At 43.7% G+C, this 12,745-nt stretch overlaps 1 protein-coding gene across 1 annotated transcript in view; it reads right to left on the bottom strand.

Moving 5' to 3' along the window:
- Positions 1-4,775: 4,775 nt before the first annotated feature.
- The window catches only part of ARK2N (arkadia (RNF111) N-terminal like PKA signaling regulator 2N), a 46,003-nt gene continuing 38,033 nt past the window's right edge, over positions 4,776-12,745 (bottom strand). Inside the window, exons 4-5 of the mRNA XM_084305077.1 lie at positions 11,322-11,448; positions 4,776-7,711 (exon numbers count right to left, since the gene is read on the bottom strand). Coding sequence (XP_084161203.1) covers positions 7,522-7,711; positions 11,322-11,448 — 317 coding nt within the window. The 3' untranslated portion in view covers positions 4,776-7,521. The remainder of the gene's footprint in view (positions 7,712-11,321; positions 11,449-12,745) is intronic.

The raw sequence follows: 12,745 nt of genomic DNA on the forward strand, positions 1-12,745 counted from the left end.
GGAGGGGGGGGGGGGGAGATAGCTAAATCAGCTTCCTGACTACATTTATAAAATAAAGATTAAAACCCGTCCTGGTTTTAATCTTTATCCTGTGGCAGGTCTGCCCCGTTTGTGCACGCAGGGTAACGGGAGAATGGGAAATAAATAAATACATAAATAAATACATAAATAAATAAATAAATAAATATATAAATAAATAAAATAAGTAAAACGCACGCACAAAAAATCGTCGCTTTCCACCCGTTTCTGCCGGCTGCCCCAGCGCCAACTGCCTGGGTGGCAGGTGGTGGAGGGGGGCTGGGGCTGCGGCACGTACACACACACACACACACACACAGCAGCCCGATCCCCAACACCACGGCTCGGCATTATAAATGAAATTAAAATTAAAGTGAGGCCTGGGTCCCCAGCTGTCCTCACGGCTGAAGCTCGGCACCCACAGGCTCCCCCTGGGGTCCCTGCAGCCCCGTCTCGGGGTCCCGAGTTGTCCTCCAGCAGGGATGGCAGGGCAGGGATTCTGCCATCTCCACAAAAATGGGGTGAAACCCTCCAGGACAGGGGAGTGGGATCAGCCAGCTCAAAACCCCGCATGCCAACATCATCCGAAGCTGGCTTTTCCTTGCAGACCTCCACCACAGCAGCAGAAAAGCCCTGGTGAACACCTATACACACACACACACGGATATATAGATATATATCTATTTAATGTATCGTTTAATTTTATTTTTTCCCTCAGAAATTGCCACAGCCGGCTCCAGGAGGACGTCTCGCACCCACAGCAGCAATGCCATCGGGTTGCAGATGGGAAGATGTGGTGTCCACACCACCAGCACGCCTGGTGGCACGCTGACAGGGTTTTGGGGCTCTCAAGGTCTTGCTGGGGGATTAAACACCCCGCTGGGCTTGGAGGGTGGTGATCAGAGGAAATCCTACAGGGAGAGGTGGTGCCGTGGCACCACAGCCTGGCCCAGTGCGATGGGAGCCCCAGCTGGGCTTTGACACCCGGGTCACCCCAAGGCTTTGTTTGAGGCTTATGCTCAACTAAATTCACACTTATTTTGCTATTTCCATAATTTCATCTCATCTTTTGTGTGTGCTCAGTGTTTAAATGTGCCCATTTTAGCCAAAGCTCGCCCCAGGACATACACAAGCGCTGCAAGGCGGCGTTTACACCCTGTATTTGTCCAGCTGCAGGTAAATCCCGCTGGGCTCACTTTTCCTGTAGCCAGGATGCTGCAGCCAGGTGCGAATCCAACCCTGCCGATGCCTGGGATGCTTTCACACCCACCAGCCCTTTCTGGCGCGATTTTTGGAGCCTTGATCCCCTGCTCCTGGGGATGGGAGCGCAGGATGCGGCTGCAGCCCGTGCCTCCGGCTCTGGTGCCATCTAGTGCCTTCCACCGGCTGCTTCCAGACCGCATTTTTCGAGCTAAAATGTCGGTGGCCAAACTGGATTAAAAACCACCGCTAACCGGCCTGTGAGGCACTTTAATAACACGTTTTTTTTTTTGCCTTGTGGGGAGCTCAGCCCCCCCTGGTAAGCGTGCTCCCCGCCTTGTGCAATGCCCAGGTTGGCCTGCTGTGAAAATTTCCCTAATAATTCCTCCTAATGAAGGCCTGATGCTTCCCAGACACAGAAAAGGTCCTTGGATTATCCACGGGCCGTGGCGGACGGCCTGGTGTGCCCCAGGAACCTTTCCTTGCGATGGAGATGACCCAAACTGCATTTTCAACACGCTGAGCCTTGTCCCAGCCATGCCGCGAGCTGCCTTTTGCAGGCTCCCCTCTTTTCATCAGGATTTATCGTGGCTTTGACCTGGAAGCACGCTGGTGGCAGCACCACGCCGCCCACCCCAGCTCACCATGCTGTGACTCGCGATGCCCCGGAGGCACATGCCGCAGCTCCTCAATAATTCAAGGGCAGGCGTCTGGTTACTGCTCCCGTTTCAGTAACACACCAGCCCTGCCCCTCTCCAGGCAGCTCTCCTGGAGCCTCCTCCATTCCTTGGTCCCCACAGTTGCCACCAGGAGATGAACAATTCCTCAGCAATCTGGGGTCATGATGGGCCAAAATCATTCAGATCACTCAGAGAAGCACTTCCCTAAGGCGGGTCGATCCCCACAAAGCTCCCCAGCTTTCCATGCCCACCTTCAAGAGCCAAGCCCAACCGCTCAAAAGACCTACCCATCTTCCCAAATCTATTCATCAACCCTCACCACTGCTTTATTTAAGTGCAAAGCAGCTTTCTTAGGGTGCCCTTCCCTGAAAGCACAGCTCTCAGGCACGGGAACAAGGAGGGGACATCTCAGGGACGTGCTGCTGACCAAGAGGAGAGCCCAGTGAAGGAGGTGGTTTCCAGCCCATCACCACGTCCTGGAGAGCCTCGCCTGTGCTCCTGGTGCAGATGACAGATCCTGTAAGAGCTGTGAGAGCTGGCAGGAGGAGGGTGTTGGGGAGATGTCCCGAAATAGACCCGGGGCGCCCAGCTGGGGCCGTGCAGTGGGCACAGCTCCTGCCAGGGGTATTTGTATTGGAGGTTTTGTCACACGCGGTCCGAGGAGAGTGGGATTAAATGGACCCGGGTGGGAAGTGTGATCATGGGGAAAAGCAGTAAAATTACTGTGTTGTGGATCTCTGTCACATTCCATGCCATGTGAGATGAGCTTTGACTAACACACTGCAAGAGCGACACGTTTCTCATCAGGGTCTCACCAGCATCGCTCCAGCCCAACCACTCCAACATGAAACCCCCTTCCTGGGGGCTTTGTAGGCACCCTGCTTCCTTGGAAGGACCTGGAGGTCCCAGCTGCCAAAGGCTGGGGATCCAGGGGGTTAACATGGCAATGACAGGAGCAATCAGGATATTTTAGCATGCGAGTAATTAAATCTGCCCGTGGTGAGTTTCTGAGGAAGCTGATGCCTGGTTCAGCTGTGGCTGCGCAAGCTGTTGGCTCCCCTTGAGAGACCGGCTTTGAAACCACGCTACTTCGGTGTTTTCACGAGTGACCTTGGCGTAGAGTTGGAGATTTCTACTGAAAACCGCTGAGCAGGCGGGCTCGTGCAGCACTGCCAGCAGGGGAAGAAGTGGATGAGCTGGAGTGAGACGTGGCAGTGGGGTTTGGTGGCATCAGCCTTAATGCAGACACACAAGGACCCAGCAGAAAGGAGGTGGGAAAGGTTTGGGTGCCCTTGATCAGGGGCCAGCCAAAAGCTATCAGTGGGTGAAGCTGTGGGCAGAGCAAATGTGATCCTCAGCTGTAGGGGATGGGATTTTGTCAGAGCCACACACAGGAAACCCGCCGTGAGAGGCAGCAGCCAGGCTCCAGGTCTGCATTCAATTTGCGTGGTGTAGAGTAATGAAAAATGAATTTTGCAGAGCTCTAATTTGTTTCTTTTTCCAGCCGTAAGCTACTGTTTAGTTCCAATAAAAGGAGAGCAGCCACCTTATTTGCACCAAAGCTGGAAGTAAAACAAGATGTGTTCGTACACAAGGAGGTGCTTTGCAGGAGGGCTGCCCCTGTCCCTGCAGAGGGGAAGTTGCAGCTCCGTCCCTGCAATGCTCGGGAGAGAAAGCATCTGGCATTCACAAGCTGCAGCCCTAAAAAGGAGAGGGAAAAAACAAACAGTACTTCAGCAAATGGTGGTGAAGCACTCAGCAAAGGACACATTTTGCGGATCCTCCAGGGAAGGCGAGAACTAATTTGTTCGGTAAAACCCTTTCACTTCCCATTTTAAGGCAGACAAACAGAACTCAGCCAAAAAATTAATCTGCACTGCAATGACTTCACCGTGGAAAACAATACAGAATGCGAGCTGCTCGGGCAGCTTTTGTCAATTCTCATACAGCTCCAGAAACGACAATCCCCACAAAGCAAACTGGCCTGAGCCACGAGGGATGTGCTGAGTGACTGCAGGGAAATGTCAGGCTTTACGTATGGCGTGTGCTGAAGCTCAAGGACGCTGGGTTTCCCCTGGTGATGGAGAAAAAGGGCTTGGGGAGGACGCTGCCTCCCATCTTCCCACATCTGCACCAGACTCTGTGATGCTGTTCTCTTGCTGGTGATGTGCATGAAACAAAATCTCTGGTGTCCATGTTCATGGCAGCAACCTGGCCCCCAAATTCCCATTTCTAAGCTTCACAGAAGCCAAGAACTCAATGGGGCTGAAAAGCGAACTGACTTCTGTTATCTGTCTGGCTATGTAGAACACGTGGATAAAATGGCTCTCACCACCTGCACCATGGAGAGCCTCCCTGTGTGACAAAAGCCATCAGAAATAAACCACACTACCCTGTCCGGCTGGAAACATAATGGATTTTATATTCTCATTCCTGCTTCCATATTAGTGGAGGCAATAGATGGGAGTTTAGGGGTTCCCCAAACGCAGCTCAGCGTGGCACCACCTCTTGTGGCCTGCAGGACCCGGGCACGGCTCCACTGCTGGTCTACACCTCTCTTTCAAATGTCAGGTTTCAGCTTGCCAGCTCTTTTAGGCCACTGTGGTTCTTGTGGGGAAAATCTGCGTGCAGCAGGATCCCAGTGGCCAAGTGCTCTGCTCAGCCTGCAGGGACCACCAGGAGGACAAGGGGACGCGCTCGGAGGAAATACCACGAGGAGGCTGCTCAGACAAACAAACAAAAAAACATCCCAAACAAGATGATATTGTTTAAATAATACACTCTATTTTATTTTGTCTTAAAATAGTTTAACCTTTATGCTACAGACTTGTTTCAAAAAACAGAAGGTCTCATCTTGCACCAAAAATATATATATTTATATATATATATAACACTCTGTTTTATTATTATTTTTTCTCCAAAGACCATTAAATACAAGATGGAAAATGAGAACTAAATAACGAGTGTCGAGAAGAATCAAACTTTTTTTTTTTTTTTTTAACTAGAGTCACACGTTTTAAACATTTAACTTCTAAGCAATGATTTGTCTTCACTACAGAAGATTCCAAGTTCACACTCCAGCAATTCAGGAACTGCTAAAACCATGAAGGGCTTGAGCCAATGCACACTGAAGCTGACGGAAAGCCCCGCATCAGCTCCAGTGGGCTCTGGATCAGGCCCTAAGTGCATTGGTTCTTAGCCATACAATGGCTAACATTTCACTTTCCTGCTGAGAAGAGCAAAACCATCCAGGCACCTTTTGCTCTCTTGTAAAAAAAAAAAAATAATAAAAAATAAAAACAATAAAACGAAAACACTTTCTATTTATCCAGTGATTGTGGTTTTCGGATCACTATCATTTCAAATTTGTTAGGAATAAAAGAAAATAATGTAGTGTTTTAAATAAAATAAAAAGAAAACCTGTATCAGACTACGATACATGAGTTGTTTAAACAAACACAGTGCACAATTGGAGGAAGTTTGGTTAGGACGCAGTCGCTTTTATATATACATGGAAGTCACATCATATACAAACTGAAAAACAGATAGTTTGCGATTTTAATGGAAGGACTACAAATGGGTCCCTGCAGCTTTCCTCGAAACTGATCTTTAAACGACTCGATCAAACAGCAAGAAGCAGCCACACAAAATCCAAAAGTCACCTTACAGCATGTGTGCCAGCCCACCAAAATGACGGCCGAGGTACGCGATGAAAACACGAGGAGAAAAAGATCAGCAGCCTCTGCTGATAGAGTGTCCTGATGGTGCAGGCTCTTTTTTTTTTTTTGTCCCTACCGCAAGGAGCGTGGGCTCCGCTCCTCCCTCCCACCCCCGAGAAAGAAACCCGTCGCTAGAAGCACCACATACACTGCCTGGTCATGCAATACACTTATCACAGCTCCACGTTTTAGAAAGCTTTAAACTGGAATAACAATCCCTTACCTAGCTGTTCTCTAAAGTGCAGTCATAACCTTTCTGCTTATTAAAGAAAAAAACTGTTGTTGACTATACCACCACTGTTTTTTTTTGTTTTGTTTTGTTTTGTTTTGTTTTTACATTACGTGACAACACGGGTAACTGAATTTTGGTGGTGTTTTTTTGTTGTTGTTGTTTTCTGCTCACAGAAAAAAAAATATTGGAAGCCAAATAACTTTAAAAACGAGCCAACACAAACACGAAACACAACTTCCCATGTCCTGACTACCCCCTGTTCAGCATCACATGGCAAAAGGCTGCCAAGAGAGCTCTAGAAAATTTCCATTAGAAACATTGGAATATTTTAATTGCACAACAGATACTCAAAGTGAGTATCATCTTGTTTAAGTCTAATCTTTGGCTTTTGCCTTGCAGAAGGCTCAATATGACAGATTACGGCCAGGAACCCCCACATACGCTACAGAAACTGGAGTCCTCCGAAGCAAGCAGTTCCACTGATTTCAGTCAAGCAAATATTCCGGCAGAAAGTGTTTCCTGGATCATACCCTAAAAGCAATTCCAGAACTAGGATAAGAGACATGACCTAAAGCCAGGAAAATGGTGCAGATCTAGTTAAAGAACAGATCACAACCTCAGGCCCTGATCCTGCAACGACCTTTAGGACAGAGTTTGAAGCACTTGAATGGCCCTGAGAGTTTCAGCAAACTGTCAGAGCTTAACAATACACAGCTGCTAAAGTGCTTTGCTAGACTGGGGCTTTACACTTTTTTTTTTTTTTTTTTTAATTATTTTTTGAGATGGTCAATGAAGCAGATAAGCAATAGAAGAAATGAGGACTAGGAGCAAATGCATTTCATTTCTCTCCTTCCCCTACTTGAGGCAAGATTCAGAAATAGGTAAAAAGCTCAGATACATTTAAAAAGGAGAGGGGTGTTGGGCCTTTTTATTACTTTTCATTTCCTTGTGCTTTTTCAATAATTAGCTGCTAGAAAGTTTCTGTTACGACTATTTTGAACTGTAGTAAGCTGTGGGAAATGATCAGTGAAACACAGTAGTCAAGTAGATAGAAGACTCAGCACTGAAAAGAGTGTAAACTATAAATTAAATTGAAAATAAAAGTCCTTTAATTAAAAGCTGTTCAGTGCATATGCTATGGGCCTTTTGTGTTACAGACAGTCCCTCCTGCTGGTAACGTAACCACATCAGCTTGGGTATAAATGGTCTCGGCCCAGTTTTTGGAAGTGTTGAATAACCCCAGTTCCACTGAAATCAGTGAGGACACAGCATTTCTCAAAATCACTGATGCTCACACAGCAAAACACTAACTTCTACTAACAAACCTGATATACTGATAAATTAAAAAATGTTCTGAAGTTGGAGGCAGGAAAGGGTGGGAGGACAACTTTGTATGCTTTTCCTCAAATTAACACACACAAGTTAGCAACTAGAGCTGTGCTTTAAATTTGGAGCTATTGGGTCTTTATTCTGGGAAGAATCCTCCTTTGAGAAGGCAAAGAAACCGTTTTAAATGATCTTAAAATTATACTACATTCCAATGGAAATGAAAAACTTCATGAGTTTGAATGCCATAACGCCAGGAATAGGGCTTCTGAAGCTGAAGCTGTAACAATGAACTTCTGTGCCACAAAGGGAGGAGGGATGGGGACAGAAACACAGTGACACCGCATTACAGTAGATATTTGCGTCTGGTATCCTCATCCAACGTGAGGTCTACTACTTCTGGGGGCGAAGACCAATTCTGCTGGGGAGTCACAGCTGTCCATGATTGCGTTTGCTGAGTGTTAATGTACTGAGAGCCGGCGCCGTGCTTCCAGGAAGACACGCTCTGGATCACGCCTCCCCTAGGATGCACACACCTGTAGCAAGGCAAAAAGCAAAAAGCATTAAAAGCTGCTGTTGAATTCAGGCACCAGATTCTTAGCTGCAGTGTGTTACCGCTTATGCATTTCATTAACGTGTCCCTCCCCAGAATTTCCTTGGGGCTTTTCCATTTGTAGACCCACGACACCTTAAATACCCACTGATCTGCAGGTTCACCACGCTGAGACCAGACTTAAATTCATAATCATGGGCAGAGGTGGGGAAGGGGCTGCTGGGGTTTACATTCTTTTTAAGAACTCTTACTACCAGTGGGTGTTCCCCATAAATATGTGCATGGATCCCCAGGATCTCGAAGAGTTTTCTGCCCCATCACGTATTATGCAGAAGCATTCAGCTTCCCGCTAGCAATTTTACCCACTGGAATTTTAAAAAAGGAAAAATTGAATGCGAGACTTGATGAGACAAAGAGAAAAGACAACTTTCTATGCGAAATCAAAAAACTGTGTTGCCGTAAGGACATAATGATACCTTCATTACAATAATAAAGCCATTACACTTGATTTTTCTTCGGTCATCTTAACTAAAAATTACAAACATGCTGGGAAATGCTCCCTGCTAACGGTACAGCCCCACTTCAGCAAAACATTTAGGCTTTCAGTGATTGCAGTCAATGAGACTAAATCACATATTTAAAGATAAGCACACGCTCAAGTGCCCTGCTGAAGTGAGGTACGTGTCTACTTATTTGCACAGTACTTTTATCTATTACATTGATAACAGGTAAGTGACAAATTAAGTACAAGCTAGCAACAACTAGAAAAAAAGCATAACAGAGGACTCAGCTTGCTCTATGAAGTGATGACAAGAATTACTGGTCTTTAAGATGGTCTCTCCTTTCATAGCTGGAAACCTTAAACAAGCACTAGTAAAACGTTATACCTCGTGCTCCAAAAATTATTCTGCTCTTGTAGGCAGGAGATCTGGGGCTGCTGGGGTAACCTTTTCCTCTTTGTGAAGGCACGTGAACTGTATTTCAGGCACCCACGTTTCCTGCACTGGTCAAATATTCCTGACATTTACGTTTTACTGGCTTTAATTCAAGGCAGCACAATTTAGTTTCTCCAGAACGCCTTAGGTTATGCTCATCGTGTTTGTCTCTGCTCAGAGAAAGAGTTTCATGAAATAGGATGAAAAATCTCGTTCTCTGAGCTCCAACTTGTTAGAATACAAATGTCAGATACCCTGTTTAGTTTTGGATGCAATGTTCAGAATTATTTTTATTACACTGTTGAGCTTAAAAACGCATACGTAAACTAGGTGTCTACGAAGAATTAGTAATAAGGAATTGGAACTCTAACAAATGGAGGGGATTTTTTTAAGCTTTCTTTTAAGAAGAAACATTTTAAAGCTTAACTGACACGAAAGGTTTGTAGCCAAAGCAAGCTAAACACAGTGCCCAGTCTCAGGGACTATGCTTCACCATTACAACACAGAGCAGCCCTCCATGCTTAGGCAAGGCTAACACTAACTTTTCTCCCTGAAGATGACAAAAAGCGATCTACGACTTATCTCATGGAAATGATGCCTTGCAAAAAAATGTGTTTTTCCTCAAACAAGTCGCACAAGCAGCCAATAACAAAATGTTCAATCAAGTATTAACTTAGGGAACATGCTTTCCAACCTGTAGCTAAGGGGATGATATCAGGTAAAGGAACAAAACAAAACTTAAAGAAAAACTAGGAAAAAATGGAAGAAGACTTTTATACACATGCATGATTAAAAAAATAATTCTATCAGACAAAAAATAAAGAAACTGAGAAACATGACTTGGTGTCCTAAGTAAATGCCAAGTATAATTCTAATGATGAGAAACACCACCAAATTGCTACTAATCTCAAGAACTACAAATGGGAAACAAACTCTAGAGTGTCACAACTCACACCAATCCAATGACAACATGGAGCATGGAGCACAATGAAAACAGTGTGAGCAAAAGAACGGAATCCAAACACCGTACTAACTAGGCATGCAAGAAATACTGATCAAAAACCTAAACCTTTTCCAAACGACAACCCTGTCAGAAGCCCATCAATACTTCATAACTGCAAGCCTAGACCTGCAAGAGAAATAAAACTCTAAATAGGATTTAAACAACCAAAATGTGCACATATTTTACGGAACCAGTAAGAACCACTTTTTGAGGGATGACAGAGTGGTTACATGAACAAAGGCAAGCAGAAGAAGAAGAGTGTGCTATTCATCTATCTTTGCTGAAATTATTTCAGTCCATATCTACTAAAACTAATTTTAAACAGCAACTCTGCATTTACTTAACATTTCTATTCTCATACATGGTAAACATTATTGAGGCAAGCAGCGTGGAAAGTGTTTGACTCAGGGACCTCATGCAGAAGGCTTATGTGTATATAGCACTAGACAGATTAGTACATGAAATAGTAGTGGAGAACAAGTCCTCGTCACTTGGCATCAGGGTAAAGATTCTCTAAGCTCTGGGTCTGCTGGATAAATAGGCAGGCTAGCCATGAGAAGACTTCCACTATTCTAGAAGCTAAGACTAAATTTATCTGCCTTTAGCACCTTAGAATTTTGATTTTTTTGCCCTGCATCCAACAGCGATGGACTGCATCCAAACTATCTGTAGTTTCCTACCCAGGAAACCGGGTCCTGCACACCTCCTTTCTTCTTTTCTCCCAGAAAGATGTGGTGAAGGAATGACAGAGAAAAGCTCCGCTCCTTCTCTTGCACACCCCTTTTCCTCCTCCTAGCACTCACCAGGAAGCAAACTAGTTTTAAACAGAGCTTGTGTGTACACTGTAATAACTTGGTTTTATTTCACCAAATTGACTCTCCTCACTGTATGAAAACGCTGGTCTTGCTCAGCTGATTCAAAATACCTCAAAGGAAGGAAAGACCACAGCCTAAAGAGAGAGACATCAAAATATGCCTACCAAGAATAACAGCCAAAGCACAGCTCAACTGCTATCTGTCCAAACTTTAGAGAAACTTGTGGCTTTCCTGCCCTGATCTAGTTTGGGGGTTTGAATTACCTTTTATCTTCAAATAAAACTAAGATTAATACGGATTTGACTTTTAGGCTGAAAGGGCTATCTTATTGCATTGGCCATTGAAAAGACACTACTGGTTTTACTTCTACAACAACTGATTAATTAAATAAAACAAAAAATATTTAAATGCTTAAAGTGAATTATTCTGAAAAGAAACAAGAACCCTAATAATTATTTTGATTTATGTATTTGCATATTTATCCTGTGTACTTAAAAACAGAATTCCTAACAACGTTTCCTGACATACACAAAGTTGGTATCTCAACATTTGGTGTTGCAATATTTCATATGTCTAGCCTGCTGATATTTGATAGCAAATCACAAGCTTAATCTAAATACATATGACATTGATAACCGTTTTGCAGGAAAACATTCTGATATCACCATGACAAGCAGAACAGAAAAAACAAGTGCTACCTTTGGGGCATCAGTCAAGGATGATAACTAGCCAAGTGAAAGTTAGCAATTTTTTTTCCCTTATTATTTTTTGCAACACAGATATTCTGATAAAATGAATGAAATATTAAAATTGAAAAAAGTAGGAAAAAGGAATTCATACCTGGCATGTTCCTGAACTCCGACAATCTCTACTTCACTATCAGAAGAGGCAATATTAATTTCTTCATTGATCTGGGCATTACCAGAACAGGTTTTGTCACTTGCAAGGACGCCTGGATCCAAATGACCTATAGAAGGGAAAAATGCAAACAAAGCCAATGTTTAACAGCTTACATGACTCAGGAATCAGCTGGAAAAGGAATTTCTAGAGCTAACCCAACAAAGATTGAAATACCAAGATCAGGAAAGGTTGTCAGATCAACTTAGCTAACTTTCAGTGCGTTATCTGATACAGGATGATCACTGGATTTATCCAATCTCAGTAGCTCTAGCAATGGTGTTATCACACAAATGTGAAAAAAAGACAGGAACACATTGTGTCAGGCACACTCCTCCGCTTTAGGGGTAATTGGACTTTCCAACTGTTATTTTACAATAATGCTAAGAGTTAGCCTGCACCTAAACCTCTTCGAGATAAAGCAAGATGACAATCTACTGTCAATAAATCAAACCCACTGACACTATGGGAAAGAAAGGCTACAGGATGGATCAAAACACCACACACACCCTGAGGAAATAGAAATGTTGGTGTCAATATTTTGTTCTAAACCAGGAGACAGAAGAAAACAAAACTATCAGTTTCTGGTCAGACTGCTTCACATCTGCTCTAAAATTAGTATAAATACTTGAGAAACAAACAAACAAACAAACAAAAAACCACACTTTTCTTCATAAACTTTATATATAACAATGTTGGGTTTTGTTTGTTTGTTTGTTTTTAATCACAGCTCCTCAATGGCTATCCATTTCATCAGTTTGTCAAACAACAAGTCCTTTCTAAACACAAGAAGTGTGGCAGGTTTTCAGTTTCCTGCTAAGTACTGCTGCGTACTTCACCACAATTAGTGAAACTGCGTTGTGAAATATTATACTTGCACAGAAAACACAAAATAGACAAAACAATTTTTATTTTATAGACAATAAAATAATTCAATACGTAAAAGTATAAAAATATATACTTTTATTGTCTCCTTAGCAGCAACCTGGGAGAAGCAGGGCAACCTTGAAGACGAGACTACCTGCTTCTTGGAAACAATTCACACAACTGTATTACACATGGGAAGAATCATTTGTAGAGCAGGAAAATTTGAGATTAGCCAAATGCATTATCCGTATCTAGTTTGACTGGACACTTCCTCAAAGATAGGAGGAGGAGGTTGCAATAATCATCTACAGAACTCCCAAAGCGTGCAAACTGCAGAACTGATTAAACCCCAAGGTGGACCAAGAGGACACAAAAAGAAGAAATTAACCCAAGAACAAGCATCAGGAAGACTTTCTAATTGAAAATACTCAGAAATACTTGAAATGCTCAGAAAGGGTGGAAGCAAAATAGGACAGTGACAGCACTGTATGCTCACTGTT

This window comes from Netta rufina (genome assembly GCF_964035555.1).
Source record: "Netta rufina genome assembly, chromosome: Z".
NCBI lineage: Eukaryota > Metazoa > Chordata > Aves > Anseriformes > Anatidae > Netta > Netta rufina.